At 34.9% G+C, this 18468-nt stretch overlaps 1 protein-coding gene across 1 annotated transcript; it reads left to right on the forward strand.

Moving 5' to 3' along the window:
• The first annotated feature begins 3169 nt into the window (after positions 1 to 3169).
• Positions 3170 to 15710, forward strand: LOC110886373 (palmitoyl-acyl carrier protein thioesterase, chloroplastic). Its single transcript, XM_022134159.2, has 6 exons — positions 3170 to 3530; positions 3605 to 3741; positions 14536 to 14649; positions 14744 to 14912; positions 15024 to 15092; positions 15350 to 15710. Exons 1-6 carry the CDS (start codon positions 3207 to 3209, stop codon positions 15599 to 15601), a joined length of 1065 nt encoding a protein of 354 aa, XP_021989851.2. The 5' UTR covers positions 3170 to 3206; the 3' UTR covers positions 15602 to 15710.
• The last annotated feature ends 2758 nt before the right edge of the window (positions 15711 to 18468 follow it).

An 18468-nucleotide genomic window follows, 5' to 3' on the forward strand; every position in this document is an offset into this window, starting at 1 on the left:
AAATGACTGATTTACCCTCATGTGTAACTCACATGACTAACTTTAATTGAAAAAAATAAATTGGCTTAGAGTTAAAGGGCATAACGTGTTGCATTTTAAAACATTAAGTATAAAACTCATCAATTTTATAGACAAATGACATCGCCTGAAATTGGATATAAAAATAAAAGACAAAACTTGCAATTCACTCTTGATTATATATTATAGATTTAGATTCAAGTATTTCAATATTTTTAAAGCAACTATTAAATAGCCAAGAATAATTTCAATATTTTTAAAGCAACTATTAAATAGCCAGGATCTTGATTGTATATTATACATTTAGATTCAAGTATTTCAATATTTTTAAAGCAACAATTAAATAGCCAAGAATAATTTCAATATTTGTAAAGCAACTATTAAATAGCTAAGAATAAATTGCTAAAACTTTTAACACTTTGCAATTAACTTTTAATACTTGCAGGCCCAATAAAGTAGTTTTTGTCGTAGAAGAATGTTCCAATGAAAAAATATCATCCTGGAACTATATCCTACATCCACTATGCTATTGTTTTAGACATATTGCTAGATTAGATTATAAAATTAACCAAAAATGTCAAGATCTTTTAAAGCGTTAGAATCTAACTTCTAATAAAGTATTTTAAATAATGTACATAATATTATCTTAGGTTATAGTCTCGTGTATTATACGGGTTGATATTACATGGGTTTAACAATAAAAATTGTTTACTTACAAACCACAATAAAAACTAGTAGGTGTAAACTGCTAATTATCTCATAAGCTAGCAATCTCTTACTTATTATAATAAATACCTAACCCGTTTATAAAGTGTTAATCATCATTTTTTTAGGAAACTTCTAAATTATTTTTACATTGTTAGCCACAAAACATATTTGGATAAATATATCCTTCAAAATCATTTTTTTTTGCAGATAATATAATATGGTTCATGATTATTATTATATAAACCAGTTGTTTTGCAAAAAAAAAAAAAGTTTGAAAAATTAACCACCATTCATTTTGAAACGAGTACGACGGGTGAGTTAAACTTCTTTTTGGGATTACAAGTAAGGGGTAAAGTTCTTTTACAAATAATCTTAACGGGTGAGTTAAACATACAAATTGAAGGAAAACTCAAAAAAACAAGGTGGCATTTTTGTAATTATCAATAACTATCAAAGTTACTCTACAAATATACCTAAAAATCCTAAAAAAAAACCTAACCCCCCCCTCCCCCCCCCCCCCCCAAAAAAAAAAAAACCTAAAAAAAACCTAACCCCCCGCCCCAAAAAAAAAAAAAAAAAAAAAAAAAAAAAAACCTAAACCCCCCACCCCCCAAAAACCTAACACCCCCCCCCCCACCCCCCACCCAAGCTAAAATTCTAAAAACTAAACCCCCAAAAAACCTAAAAAAATCTAAAAAAATAAAAAAACACAAATTATTTTATTTTATTTTTTTAACATTTTTTATTAAAAAATCGCTGCTTTTAGTAGCAGCAAAATTTTTTTTTTTTTTTGCTAACAAAATTTAGCGATTTTTTAATAAAAAATGTTAAAAAAATTGTGTTTTTTAGGTATTTTTTGTTGAGTTCATATTTGTATAGTAACTTTGATAGTTGGTGGTAATTACAAAAATGTCACCTTGTCTTTTTGAGTTTTCCTTCAATTTGTATGTTTAGTATTTTAAGATTATTTGTATTTGATCTTTTGCCTACAAGTAAAACCAGAATCTACAAAATACATGAGAACAATTTTAAAGAAATACTCACTAGAGAATTGTTCATCATCAAAAACCCCAATGGCCACTGGAAATAAATTGGATTTTGATCCAGACGGTATCAATGTAGATATTAAAACCTGTAGAGGAGTGATTGGATCATTGTTATATCTTACAGCTAGTAGACTAGACATAATGTTTTCAATATGTTTTCTAGCTAGTATCAATGTAATCTTGAAGAATCTCACTTAAAACCTGTAAAAAAGGGTTTTAAAATATCTAAAAGGTACATCAGATCTTAGATTATGGTATCCGAAGAATACAAGTTTGGATTTAATTGTATACAAAGATGCAGATCATGCAGGATGTAAACTTGGGCAAGCAAGAAACAAAATTGTGTTTTTACTTCCATAGCTGAATCAGAATACATAGCAGCAGCAGGCTATTGTTCACAAGTTCTATGGATACAAACTCAGTTGAAAGATTATGGAGTAAACCTAACAAAGAGTGCTATAGCAATAACTTCAAATCCAGTCTATTACTCAAGGACTAAGCCCATTGATGTCAGGAATTTGTGATCAGTGTTTAGTGAATTAACTAATTAACTACTATTGTCACCATTGTAGCAACCTCTTAAGCGACCACTGGAGCTACGACGTCCTCTCCAACAACCACTAAAAAGCGAGCTTTGATCGGCCTGAAAATATCAAACTGGAAAAAATGAGTATCAAGAACTAAACTGTAATCTCATATCTAATTATGAATACATGACTCTGTTTAAATAGGAGAGAACTATCAACTATACATACAACTAACAGCTATACACACAACTAACTATAACAAACATAACTAATTGTTATACATACAAACTGTATATATACTCTAATAATATTATTCTAAAATATTGAGTACAAAAAAAAATACAACAAACAATTTAGAGTATAGCACATAGACTCAAATTATAGTTTACTCAAACGAATAATATGCAAACTCAATTTTGTTAAAAGAATATTTAACTTAGGTCCATTAAGAACCATCGCTATGTTTATGAAATTCCGTACATCTCCAATATCCTTCACGTGATATCTACTTGTGATCGGCACTTCTCTTCTCGCTAAAGTTCATGTCCAAGTTTCATTTCAGTTTGAAACTCCAAACGTGAACAATTAATAAGAAACTAAGTTGTTTATACAACATGTGTTTGCATGTATCAGATATAGTTATTTATGTATAAGAATTCATCTAATTTAAAAAAAAATTGCTACCCAAACTTGTGTCGTAGCCAACTTTACCTACCTAAGGTGGATTTAGAAGTTTGAAATGTGCGCTAGTGCCTTTATGATGCATGACATCATGAGAATTGTCATAAAGAACTCTATAATCTATATGGTTTCTATAAATAGCTAAAAATGCTAGAGAGCTTTATTAGCAATGGTTGCTATGGCTGCCTCTACATATTTCTTTTTGAATTCCTTCTCATACCATGACATGACTCGCAATAATCTTAGAGGCACACCAGGACCCAAAGATGCACATGGGATCATCAAGAAAAATGATGGTTCGTCAAGGAGTTTGCTTGCTAAAGATCTTACAAAGGTAAACGCTACTGAAGTTCGCGCTAATAGAGCTAGTTTCTTGAAGCCAATAATGATGCTTGGCCAAAACAAAAATTATCTGGACATGATTCCGGATCTCGGTTTTGGAAGCATGCTTAGTGATGGTTTTGTTTTCCGACAAAACTTTCAAATCAGATCATATGAAGTTGGGTCAGACCAAGCAGTTACTATAGAAACCCTTATGAATCTATTGCAGGTATATATGGTAGATTTGTGATTAATATAACTGGTTATCGTAACTGACTATATAATTGGCATGTGCATGCTCAGGAAACATCCATAAATCATTTGAAGGCAATTGGAGTATGGGGTGGTGGCTCTGGTTTAACACGAGAGATGTGCAAGATCAAGAACCTAATCTGGGTGATGTCAAAGCTGCAAGTGGCAGTGGATCGTTATCCAATATGGTACAACTGGTCCATAAACATATTAATTAGCGTCTTAATATAACACACACGGCTTTGTTTGAGGAGACCTAATTGACGACAAGAGCTTGATTTTAAACGGGTCAAGCTCAGGTTTTTAATAACAGCTAGTGAAACTCTAATTTAAATCCCTTTGTATTTAACAGAAATAATCTAATAAATTTTTATAAGGCTCAAACTATTGGCACACCAAAGGTGCCTATTTGCACATTTAGGTTTTATATATGCTGCGTATAGATCTATACGCAGCATATAGGGTTGCATAAAAATTAGTGTCTGACTAAGCTCAGTTCTGGTCTAGCTGCTCCTATACGCTGCGTATAGGCCTATACACAGCGTATATAAAGGGTCAAAAAGACAATATTTTATAAATGTTTCTTAAAAAACCACCCTTTATATACGCTGCGTATAGGCCTATATGCGGTGTATATAAAGGGTCAAAAGGATAATTTTACCCGTGGTTTGGGCTGCGTATAGCCCCCAATCTAGGGGTAAAATTGTCTTTTTTACCAAACTTGCCCTACATATACGCGACATACAAGGCTATACGCGGCGTATAGTAAAAAAGACCATTTTACCCCTGGACTGGGGGTATACGCAGCCCAAACCAGGGGTAAAATTGTGTTTTTGACCCTTTATATACGTTGTGTATAGACCTATACGCAGCGTATAGGGTATTTTTTTAGAAACATTTATACAATATTAATCGTTTTAGTAAAGTTTTATAAAAAAAGTTTTCTATTTTAAATAAATAAAAAAGGAACTATTTCTTACAAACTTTTTTATACAACATTAATCATTTTTATACAATAAATATCGTATATGTGTAGTATAGGTTACGTATTGACCTCGTATAAGCCTATAAGTGTGATATCGTATAGTATAGTATATGTCCCGTATAGGCCTATAGACACATACAAAAGCTATAGGGAACCTATACAAGACTTATACTACACACTATACGATATGATAGTATACGATTCGATACTATAGAATACCATAGAACACCCATATAGGCCTATAGGTCTCGTATAGCCCTATAGGCATATACAAGACATATACGAGACTTATACTATACACTATACAATACGATACTACATCCATAAGTCTATACGAGTTTTATACTACGAGACTTATACTATACGATACGATACTTAAAAATGTTTTTTTTTAAGTACTTATTATAGAACTTTGCTAAAACGATACATAATTTATACAATTGTTTCCTAACAAAAAAAAAAACCTTTATGTGTGTTGCGTATAGGCCTATACGCGGCGTATATAAAGGGTCAAAAAGACAATTTTACCACAAATTTAGGGTAAAAAAAACTATCATTTATATACGCTGCGTATAGACCTATACGCAGCGTATATAAAGGGTCAAAAAGATAATTTTACCCCTAGTTTGGGTTGCGTATGTAGGTCCGTTTGCGGATCACCGAACAACTGCGAGATCTTGTTTATAATACCGTAACGAGTGCGGAATCCACGTTACGATACAAACCGAGCGAGAGAGTGAACAAGATGTAAAGATATCAACGATTAACAATTACGTGTATTGATTTCGACAAAGTTTTGGTACAATATTCGACAAATACAAGGCTCACCGGAACTTCCTCTCTCTACACTCTCTCTCTATCTTATCCCGGGTTGCGTTCTGTCTGTCTTTTGTTTGTTTATATAGCCCCAGCAACATAGCCCACCACGAAACGGAATAGGGACTCGGCGAAACGGCTGTCGTCGCCGAAACACTTCAAAGTCGACGAAACAGATGTTTGTTTCGTCGACATGCATGTGGGCAAGTGGGCTTCGCCCCAGTTGAAAGATTTCAGTCCATGTTTAATTGTGATTGGCCTAAACTCAATTCTGTGCGTAAATGAATTCCTTACAATTCAGATTGTAAGTATTAGTCAAAGTCTTGACATCATCATGACATCATCATGATGATGTCATGATGATGTGTCAACCGGGAAACGTTCTCGGCTCTCCGTGCTTCGAGTGTCGAACTCTGGGACGCACGACGGAGGAATGTCGTGACGTCGGGCTTGAGCCGAACCTAACCGTGTCAAAACCAAGTTGAACCGAACCGAGTTGAACCGAACCGAGTCGCGACCACATAATATGTATCAACAAACTCCCCCTGAGACGCTACTCGTGAGGTTCATCTTCCATGTCTTCCATGTCGGAGGATTTTCAAAGTCTTCACGCGTCGTAAGTAGAAAGTGTATCAACAAACTCCCCTTTTCATGTAGGAAGTGTGTTAACAAACTCCCCCTTAAGATAAGCTCTCCTTTGAGTTATGCTCGTGAATGACTTGATCTTTAGTACTTGAGATCCTTGTGGCGTTGATGATGGTCAGCGGCAACTCGATCATCTTTATCATTTGAGTGCCTTCATGTCGTGTCTTCATTCCGAAGCTTGTCATTGACCATGTTCTCCTTGCCTTTAGCATCTGCACATGCAAGAAATCTAAACGCGTAATGAGAACAACTGCTTGGAATATAGTTAACATAAACAAACAACACATATGTGACCATATTTCAATCAACTACCGTCCGACAGTTTGAAAGTTTAACAAATTTATCAATTTTAGATTTTAACTTTCAAAACTTGCAAATTTCGACCGTTTATGAAGATTTAGTCGATTTGGTTTTACTCGAGATCCAACATCGTACGATCGAATATAAAATAGAAATAAAATCTTTTTGGCTTTTAGAAAGTTTATATTAAAACACACCTAAAATATTTTTGGTATTTTTGAATATTTGAAATGTAAAGACTGAAAGCAATAAATAAATATTTACAAACATTCTTTTTGCGAGTTTCGAGGGTAAGAGAATCATATCAGTGTACGATCACGCCAAAACGCTCTTGTTGTTCAATTAGTTAACATTAAGATAAGTATCCTATAACAATTATCGGTATTGTTGTCCACATAAGCTCAACTTATCAGATGTAATCAGGGCGAGGGGATACGTTAAGGTATGATTTATACTTACCGACCGGCGTTCATCCACATCACGACACATTCCCCTATCAAGGTATGCACGAGGGTTCGTCTTACCGGTGAGTATACCGATTATCCTCTGTTTGACCGTATATGATGTGAGATTCTCACTTATTTTGATTGAAAACAAGCCCTTTGTGATAGAATCACTTATTGATGAGGAACTTGATTTTCGATGCATGAGGGCACAGGAGCAAGTCCGTGAACAGGTTAGTACTTTTGTACAGCAGAGAGACGAACTTGACTCCCGGATAAATGTGATATATTATCACTTATTTGTTTGGACATGTGATTGTTGATCACTTATTGAGGTCGAATGCAGTATGTACACGTATGTATAGTATCATGGAAGATCTAGACTTGCTTCCCCGTTGTTTTTCGGTAAAAGATACAACCATGATACCCAGATGATAAGCAGCATAAAGACCGAATATCTTAGAACCTCGGCAATCTATCAAACGAAATTTCGGTACTAAGACCATATGCCAATGAATGGTTCCCACCTGGTCTTCAGTCGATTAAGATTTATATCACCCTGCACAATTTAAAATGATTGTGAGCCTACCGATATATCTTATATAGAGCTGCTTATCGTTTTTCATTTAAGGTTTAAAGAGGTTTGGATAGACCACTGATGTACTATCATTTTCTCTTTTGCTCGCCAGGAAACTCATTTTTGTTTTTCTATTGTTTTTGTGTTTTTGAAATTTTTCGATGTTTTTGGATTTTTAAATTTGGATTTACTCCCCCTAAAATCAACAAACTGAGATAAAATTTAAAAGACACAAAGATATGTACAAAAATGATTTTCTGATGTTGGTTTTAACTCATGTTTTACCTCAATGTCGTTTACCAAAATTAATTTTAATCAGAAATGATTCATCGAATTTTGGAAAAATGAGTTGGCACGTTGGTAAGCGGTGCGGACCATGACAACATTGACGAGTTTCATAGAGAAACAATCACGTGTGAGGTGATATTCGAGTTCAACGTGTCAGGTCAGAGAGTGCTGTACGAGATGATATAATTCATAAAGCAGCTTAAATATCGACAAGCATAGGAGAGATTAGAAATTCAAAACCGTATCCTGCAACTGTTTCATGCATTGCAAGGAATCTGAGCGCTCTCCCAACTGGATATCCATCCGGTGTGGATTTCAAGGTCGATATTTGTAGCTACTTCACTTAATCCGAGAAAACGCTTCACAGCAACAAGATCATAAACCTCCAGGTCCGGCTGGTCTTACACATTGCACCAGCGAAGGCCTTTGTCTTTCTCTTTGAGAAGTAGTGTGCGGTTGTTCAATCCACGCCAAGGCATCCGCACACCCGGTTGGTTTGTTCAACAAACACATTTTCTTCAATCACACCGCGAAGAAATGTACACTGCACGTTCATCTTGTTGATTTTGAACTTCAGACGTGCTGCAGGTGCGTACATTTCATTGGAATCTTTCCTGAGGACCCGATCAAAAACCCTAACAACCAAATTTTGGCATATTTTTCATTTGGTCGAATTTTTCAACTTCATTCCTTTTTCACCAGACATTCCTTCATCGGAATTTTTGTCTTCTTTTCCCTTTCCTTTCTCTCCATCAATGGCAACGATATTCTCCTAGATGTAACAATATTTTGGAGCCTTATGTCGTCGATCTTGTGCATGGACGCTCCACTATCAACAATCCTAAGACTATCAATAGTTCCTCCCGGAACATCCTGCACACTCATTCAGAGATTAGTTGGAGAGGGGGACCCAAGCCTTCACAGACTTGGGTCGTCCGTCATCATCGAGAATTGTAACATCCATTTCCCGATGATTCGGAATAACTGTAGCTTCCCCTGAAACAGTTACCGATTTTGGTTTCCAAATCTGTTTTTGTTTTTCATGTTTAACTTCTTACTTCACAAACTGTGTTTGGATAACCTCTGGTTTCAAAGCCTTTTCAACTTCTTTTCTTTGTTTCTTTTTCTGTTTCATTTCCCGTTGTTTAACAAGACGAGGGTCCTGTTTTGGTGAAACAGATCTTTTATGGTAATAGTTACCATGTGGGGGTTCAACCTTTGACTTTCCCTTGGTGAGATATGGACAATTCATAATAATGTGTCCATACTCACAGCATTCAAAGCATGATCTCTGCTCAACAAACCTCGAAATATCATAATTATAAGAGCTTGATGATGAACTTCGTGATCTTGAGGTACTTGGTCCTACATCACAACCGTTTGTTTCTTGTGTATAGTTGTTTTGACTGTTTCTTTTCAAAATTTTACTTTGTTTAACAAAATCCGTGTTGGATTTGTTTTCGAAAGTTTCAATTTTATCAGTCCCTCTTGATTTCACGAAGTTTATCTTCCGAACCTTTTTCTTGTTTTGGCTCTGTTTGCCTTTTCCATTTCCTTGGGCAACATGATTTTGCTTTCGTTGATTGTTTTGTTTTTGCAATTTTTGATTTCCATATTTCTTTCTAACTTCGGATTTTGGGATAGGAGCACACTGAGTTACTACAACTCCTGGGCTCGACTTTCCCAAAAACTTACTGGTAGAATCTTCGAAAACTTTATCAATCAAAGATTGATTGACATTGTTGATTGGAAAATCATTGTCTGAGTATATTTTATTAGATCCAATCAACGTGTAAAGCAAGTTCATGCTTTCACAGCTTCCAGATGAGGATTCAACAGACTTTGCTGTAGCAGTCACAAACGGTTTTGCAGGTGGATCACAAAGAATGTAATTTTCGAGAGGTATGTCTTCTTCTTCGAGGGCTGAGTTAGTATCATCGGATTTGTCATCTGAAGAATCAACATCCTCTACAATGATTGGAGGATCCTGACTCTGTTCGATTGGAGGATCCTGACTCTGTTCAGCAGAAGACACACTTGTATCTGCTGATACATCTGAATCTCATGATACTTCCGATTTGTATCCAAGTCCGGTCGCAAATTCCTTAATGTCTAAAGGAACAGATGGCTCAAAGTGAGTTCGATTCTCCTCATCAGGTAGTGCATCGTAATTGTGTCTAACAGGTGGTGGACATTTCTTATATCCAATGCATGTGACATCCTTTTTCTCTTTCTGAACATCAATGATGTGATCCAACACATAGCTAGAGCTTAAATAGCTATCTAACTTGAGACGGATCGCCTCACTTTCAGTTTTAACACAGGCCATTTCTTTTTGCATTAACTCGAGCCTACTGATGTAAAGGTTTATTTCAGTTTGTTTTCTTGAAACCATTTTCGTTAGCTCAGTCTTATCTTTTTTTAATGTTTCGATTACTGATTTAAACTCCTTTTCATGGTTTTCATAAAACATGTTGGCTTCTGTGCACTTAGAAAGATCCACGGTCAACTTTTGGTTGTGGATGAATGTCACATCATACTTGTTTTGCAAAGCCTCATGTTTGCTTTGCAAGTCACACCACTTAGCATCTAAATCAACATGTCTGTTTTGCAAGTCAAACAAATTAGCTTTTAAAGCATCATGTTTGCCTTGCAACTCAGACATATTTGCATCCAAATCAGCACATTTAACGCTTAATCTAGCACAATTATCACAATTAACAGCAGTGGGTTCATCGACACATACCTGACTGGAATCACTCTCAGATGTTGGCCTTTCTGCATCAGAATCAACAACCTCCCTTGATGATTCACATTCAGATCCATTCTCGCTTGAACTTGAAGTTGTATCATCCTCAACTGAAGTTGAAACATCTTCATCTGAACTACTGTCATGTTCAGAACTGCCATTATTTCCCGAGGATTCACCATTGCTGGCATCTTTGACAATTTCAGCATACAACGCCGTTTTTGTCTGACTACAGTTCCTTGGATCAAGAGATGATGGTGCTACAGTAGAACGATGGCGTTGTGAAGCAGCTGGTGGTAATGGATTTCCATACAAGTCTGTTGTTCTTTCTGGTTTGGGAACCGATTGTATTGGATTTCCGTATATGTCTGTTGTCATTTTTGGTTCACTTTGATTTTGATTGGTAACCGATGCCCATTGTTCTGCCGTAATTCGAGATCGTGTGGGAGATTCAGCCCATGATGGTGACAAACGCGTGTTTCTATACTTGCCTTCATCCGTAGACGGATTACCCCACCAACTCGGATTCATGTTATATATGCAAAGAAAATGGATACCTGATTAAATCACTTGAAAACACACTATTAAATTAGTTTTGACTGAATTCCTTTATGAGAAAGAAAAAAAAATGTGGGGTTTCGTCAAAAACCAATTGTGAGAAAAGGACTTTGTTGACTAAAGTGTAAAGGAGTTGGTGAGAAATCTTCACAAAGTCTTATCCTTTAGTCTGACACACCTTACTTTTTGTCAAACTTACACCTTACTTTCGGCCATACTGTTTTCAAGCAAACATCATCATTGTTAATGTATACAATAGTCAAACAACAATATTATAAGTTTCAATAATTCAAATCAATTCAAATTAAATCCCAGAAATGATGAACAAACTCAAGAATACTTTAAAGATACACAAGAACTCCGGTGAAATATGAGTTTTCCGGTCACTAACGAATTTCCCGAACAACAGATTTTGACGTAGAAACTCGACACAACTTGTACCTTCGATAATCTCCAACACTTTTCAACAAGTTTTGAACAGAAATGACACCAAAAAAACACCGATTTTCGAGTTTTAATTAGTATTTTCAAAGAAAAAAAAACTGGGTTTATGATTTTTGTCCAAGAAAAGCTTAAAACCCACTCGAAAAACGCACCGGTAACTCGGTTTTCAACAAGAAATCGAGCCTTAGGCTCTGATACCAATTGTAGGTCCGTTTGCGGATCGCCGGACAACTATGAGATCTTGTTTATAATACCGTAACGAGTTACGATACAAACCGAGCGAGAGAGTGAACAAGACGTAAAGATATCAACGATTAACAATTACGTGTATTGATTTCGACAAGGTTTCGGTACAATATTCGACAAATACAAGGCTCACCGGAACTTTCTCTCTCTACACTCTCTCTCTATCTTATCCCGGGCTGCGTTCTATCTGTCTTTTGTTTGTTTATATAGCCCCAACAACATAGCCCACCACGAAACGGAATAGGGACTCAGCGAAACGGCTGTCGTCGGCGAAACACTTCAAAGTCGACGAAACAGATGTTTGTTTCGTCGACATGCATGTGGGCAAGTGGGCTTTGGCCCAGTTGAAAGATTTCAGTCCATGTTTAATTGTGATTGGCCCAAACTCAATTCTGTGCGTAAATGAATTCCTTACAATTTAGATTGTAAGTATTAGTCAAAGTCTTGACATCATAATGACATCATCATGATGATGTCATGATGATGTGTCAACCGGGAAACTTTCTCGGCTCTCCGTGCTTCGAGTGTCGAACTCTGGGACGCACGACGGAGGAATGTCATGACGTCGGGTTTGAGCCGAACCTAACCGTGTCAAAACCAAGTTGAACCGAACCGAGTTGAACCGAACCGAGTCGCGACCACATAATATGTATCAACAGCGTATAGCCCCAAATCCAGGGGTAAAATGGTTTTTTTACGATACGCCGTGTATAGCCCTGTATGTGGCGTATATATGGGGTAAGTTTGGTAAAAAGACAATTTTACCCCTGGATTGGAGGCTAGAAACATTTTACCAGCGTGTATAAAGGGTGTTTTTATAGAAACATTTACATAATATTAATCATTTTAGTAAAGTTTTATAAAAAAAGTTTTCTATTTTAAATAAATAAAACGTAAGTATTTCATACAACCTTTTTTATACAACATTAATCGTTTTTATATGATAAATATCGTATCGTGTAGGTGTAGTATAGGTCACGTCTTGACCTCGCATAAGCCTATAAGTCTCGTATAGGCCTACGGATGTAGTATCGTATCGTATAGTATTGTATAAGTCTCGTATAGGCCTATAGGTGTAGTATAATATCATATCTCATCGTATCGAATAATGTCGTATAAGTATCCTATATGTACCCTATAGGTCTTGTATATGCCTATAGGCCTATACGAGATTTATACTACACTATACGATACGATAGGATACAATATTATATTACACGTATAGGCCTATACGAGATTTATACTACACTATATGATACGATACTACATTCATATACCTATCCGAGACCTATATTATACCATACAATAGAATACTTAACAATGTTTTTACTACAGTATATACACGATACGATAGTATACAATATTATATTACACGTATAGGCCTATACGAGATTATACTACACTATATGATACCATACTACATCCATAGGCCTATACGAGACATATATTATACTATACGATAGAATACTTAACAGTGTTTCTTCTTTATCTAATTTTAAAAATTATTTATTATCTAAGTTTGCTAAAACGATAAATAATGTATAACAATGTTTCTTAAAAAAACCACCCTTTATATACGCTGCTGCGTATAGGCCTATACGCGGCGTATATAAAGGGACAAATTTCCACATCATATCAGAGATTCTCTTGGAAATTGAAAAAGATGGCTATACGTCGCGTATAGACCTATACGCCGCGTATAGACCTATACGCGATGTATATAAAGCTAGGGTTTGATGTGCAAATAGGCATTTTGGTGTGCAAATATGTACACCCTTTTATAACTAAAGAAGGGATGATGGATAAATCTCTCACAAATTCAAAAACTTCTAAATTGGTCAAAAACTTACATTAGAAAAAAAAATAGTTGTAACAACTTGTAGTACATAAATAACCATAATTACTCCTCAATATACAATATGTTTAGGTTTTATTAATCCTATGTTATGGACTGAAACTATTGCAAGGTATGGGACTTGTCCAACATCGATTGTATGGGCAACCAATGTTGGGTTTATATACCAAATTGGCTCTCTCACCCACCAGACTAGTCTTTTGGGATGAGTTCTCTCGTTTGGTATGTAACATCCTACACCCACCCCAAACTCAAAGACGGCACCACCAAACTCAAGGGATCGTTTAAAGGTGGCATGGCTATGATGTAAGCCATAATGTTCAAATGGCCGAACGAATCACCAAACAACTATTAAAAAGTAGGTGAGCTAAGATGCAAGGCACAATTCCTAACCAAGCAGATGACCTCTCAATGCAACTTCAAACAGTTGTTTGAAATTGGTGTATTATAAGATTGTCAGTAGCGTGGTATGTGCATGATAAGCCCCCATATTTATCATACACGAGATTAATTTCCATGTTTGAGCATAAGCACATACGTTTTAGTACTATCAATTCGCATACAAATAATATACGTCCAAGTCTATACCTAATAAATAAGTCACTCGTTGCACAATACCTCACAATTTATGTGAGCCAAGATTCTTTTTTCTGTTTAACTTATTCCACCATTCGTATTCTATTTCTTAGTTTTAAAAAACAACAGTAACTTATGGATAAAGACATGTAATTTCTATAATATCTTATCTTAAAATATCATTCTGTAATTTTTAAATTTCCATGATCTGAAATTCTTTTGTTATTCTAGGAGTAGGGAAGTGAGCGTGAGCTTACCCCATTATCAACCAGTTATTTATAATATTTGGGCTCTAAGTGAAACCCAGGCATGCAAACTCGCATAGTACCATAATGTATATATGTAATTGGGCATGGCTTCTTGGTATCACAATTTAGCCTGAGTTTTATAGACTCCTACACACACATATATATCCATAATTGTATTTATGCATGTATATGGTATTTATACTAGCTTGATGTTGATGTGCTAATTTGTCATGCCTAAATGATCTATTATAGGGATGATGTTATTCAAATTGATACTTGGAAAGGTGCCTATGGGAAAATTGGAATATGCTCCAATTGGACGATTTGTGATGCCAAAACAAGCGAGATATTACTAACAGCCTCGTGGTATCAACCTTTTACTACATAAAAGTAGAAAACATGTTTATGGAGTAACTTTTCTGGGCATTAATGGTGGCATATTTCTTGTGTAATCTCGTAGTATTTGGTTAATGATGAATGAAGAGACAAGAAGGTTATCCAAATTCCCAGATGAAGTTCGAAGTGAATTAGACAAACACTTAACAAATGTTACACTGCCCGTGGTCGCTAGAAAATGGTCACCACGCGATGAGATGAGTATTGTAGACCATGTTCGCAATGGTATAATGGTTAGTCAATTTGTTAAATTTTCTTCACCAATAAAATGTTTTCTCTATGTTTTAATTTAAGTCCTTGCATGAACTCATTAATTCGTTTCATACACAAATATGTATTTATAGCCAAGATGGAGCGACTTAGATATGAACCAACATGTTAACAATGTGAAATATATTGGGTGGATCCTTGAGGTAACTTGCTTTTCTTTCATTCTAAGTATATATGCATCAGATGATTTAAGACATTATATATAATATTAAAACCTCAGGTCGGTAGCTACATTGAGTTTCTTTATCTTCACACACACACCAAACGTTTTTTTATTGGTGTAGTTAATTTTTAACTTGTTTTTCTCATATAACTTTTAAAATATGATATTTTATAAAATTTTGAGTATGTCCTTATGAAATGCTTATTTTTATCTATGTCTCGTGGGTTATTATTGCAGAGTGTTCCACATTCTATTGTCGAGAACTATGAGCTTGCTAGCCTAACTTTAGAGTACCACCAAGAGTGCAAAATGGAAAGCGTGGTGCAATCCCACACTTATGTAATGGTAAGCAACAATGGCAAAATAGGGGATTATGATCTTGTTGATTGCAAGCATGCGCTTCAACTTGAGACTGGAGGTAGTGAGATCATGAGAGGCTGGAGTATATGGCGGCCAAAACAATATGGAAATAGACTAGGACTCGAATGAGGGTAACTCTTAGTTCTTTAATTGGAAGTAAAAGACCTAAAGGTCATAAAACAACAAATGTTACCATTGGTTTACTCTTATCATCTTCTATCGAAACTCATGATAATATTGACTTTTTAGTTCCCGATTTTAGAGTTGATATATGTTGTATTACAAGGTTTTGAGCTTTGTGTTATTCTACCTCTTTCACCCAATCCATTTTCTAAGACAAATGTTGACAATTAGAATTTATGAATGTGAATACCCCAATTAATATATACTTCAAGATTCACATATAAATTTCATATTTCATACATGTATCTCAAAAAAAAACTTCAAAACCTATCATGGTTAAAACTACATAATGAATTGAAATTTACAAGCTTTCTACATAGTCTAACCATAAAAAGAAACATAACAAACCCATTTCAACAATATCAAAGATTATATCATTCCAATCCTTTTTATTTATTAATATGAACTCCCATTAAACTCAAAAAGTTAGGGTTTAGGTTCATGAATTGCTTACCACTTGAACTTATTCAGCTGGAGACAGAGGCGGACTCACAGCATAGGTTGAGTGGGCGGCCATCCCCCTTAAAAACAATAATTAGTGTAATAGGAATGCGAAAATCTCAAGAGCCCCCTTGAGAATTTGCAATCGCACCCCCCTTGAATTGAAAAAAAAAACGAGAATGAAAACAACTTGAAAAGTGTTTTTGAATTTTTCCAATGGAATTAATTTTCACCACTTTGTTAATGCTCACCGAAGCTTTGGATGGAAGAAGATGAATGTATAACCAAAAGTCAAAGCAATTAGATGATTATCCATTCAAGTCAAATTAGCTTTAAAGTCCGGCTCTTTAAAAAGGTTATGGACAGGTGCAAAGAGAATTATATTGGGTTTGTAGTTGAAGTAAAATTTAAAACTGGGTTGGGACTTTAGTTTTGATAATTAGTACTATATAAGTAATATATAGTATAGATTGAAGTTTTAATTTTAGGTTATTGTACTTTTGTTTTTATTTATTAATTAATTTAGAAAACCTAACTTATTATTAAATAGGCAAATTGGAAAATAATAATCTCATCTTTCTGAAATTGACCGATAATAATCCAAGTCAGTTATTAGCCAATAATAATCCGACCTTGTCCAATTTTTTTTGTACTAACAGGAAAAAATTGGAATATGCTCCAATTGGACGGAGTTAAGTGTTTTTTCGAATTACAAATCAATGTTTTAGGGCTTTTGATCAGAACGAGGATACGAGTCGACTGATGTAAAACTTACCTCAAAATACTGCCCCCAACCCACGAAAACGGTGCTTCAATTCAGGTGTTTAACTTCCAATTAACAAAATTCAAGCCATTACGAACACAATTTCCAGGTAAGTTTTTACATCAATCGACTCGTATCCTCGTTCTGATCAAAAGGTCTAAATCATCAGTTTGTAATTTGAAAAAAACACTTAACTCCGTTAAGCTTATTTTAACGGCAAACTATTTTACAAAAAAAAAATTGGACGAGGTCGGATTATTATTGGCTAATAACTGACTTGGGATTATTATCGGTCAATTTCAGAAATATGGGATTATTATTTTCCAATTTGCCTATTAAATAAGGCTAAATACAAGATCAGATAAAATAAACAGTTGACAATACTGTGTAATCTAAAAGAATGGCGAATGTTTAATATGATTAAAATATGATTTGATTTTATCGTTTTAGTATGTGACAGACCCAACTTGACCCAGCCCGACCCAACCCGAAATAGACCGACATTTTTTATATATAACAATATATAAATAACTTTTAAAAAAAATTTCACCCTAAAAAAAATCTGAGTCCGCCATAGCAGGAGATGATTACAAACTTTTATATGTTGTTATAACATACTTTGATTCTTTCAAGATTTGAGTTTTCCCTTCTTGGGTTCTTACTCGTTGATGTTTTAGAAGCATCCTCACATCCCCATTTTATTTTGACAAAAAATGAGATGGGTTACTCATCTTTGATCTCACTTAAAGAAATTTTCAAAAGTTGCAAAACCAATCCTTTAGGTATCAAGATACTATAATATTTTACCCAAATTAAAAATGTATAACCTCTAACCTTGTCATGTTTGTAATAATATTTCATTTGGCCCTTCTCATTAATAAATATTTATGTAATTTATTTCAAGAAAAATGGGATGTTCAGATAAACATTAACTAACCACGTAAAATCATACAAGTAGACCTAACTGATACAATTATATAGATTTGCTCTACTTTCCGATAAGAGTGACTACTCCACCAACTCTTTGGAAAGAAAACATGAAAACCACAAAGTTGATTAAAACTAAGTTGTTTCCATGATCAGGGGTGGACCTACTGTAACACCCCGTTCGAAGTCAAAGTACAAGTCAAAGTCAAAGGAAGAAAAGATTGCTAATTGTGATATGTCACTCCTTGCTTAATTATTGATTGTATTTCTTGACTTGTAATCGAATCTTTTATTTTGGTTACTTTAGTTGTATTATGTGGAGTATCTATAATAATCGAGGTTTAATCGATGTTAATAGCTAACCTATTTTATCGCTAATCGCATCTCAATCGCATCGCAACCTGAACGGTAGGTTCTGTATATTGTTTTACGTGTGTGTACTACTTATGTGTTACTTGTGCATGTTTGTTATATGTTTGTGGGGAATAATCGAAACGCAATCGCAACTCTATCGCAACGCAATCTCATCGTGAACTAGAAACGCAAGTTTATTTATGTTGTTGTAAGTTAGTTATGTTATTTATGTGACTAATAATTAAATCTATCGCGTCGCTTAATCATCACTCGCTTAAACGCATCGCAACGGTCAACGCACGAAACGAAAACACGAAAACCAACTCGC

The sequence above is a fragment of the Helianthus annuus genome, chromosome 10 (genome assembly GCF_002127325.2).
Source record: "Helianthus annuus cultivar XRQ/B chromosome 10, HanXRQr2.0-SUNRISE, whole genome shotgun sequence".
Classification (NCBI taxonomy): domain Eukaryota; kingdom Viridiplantae; phylum Streptophyta; class Magnoliopsida; order Asterales; family Asteraceae; genus Helianthus; species Helianthus annuus.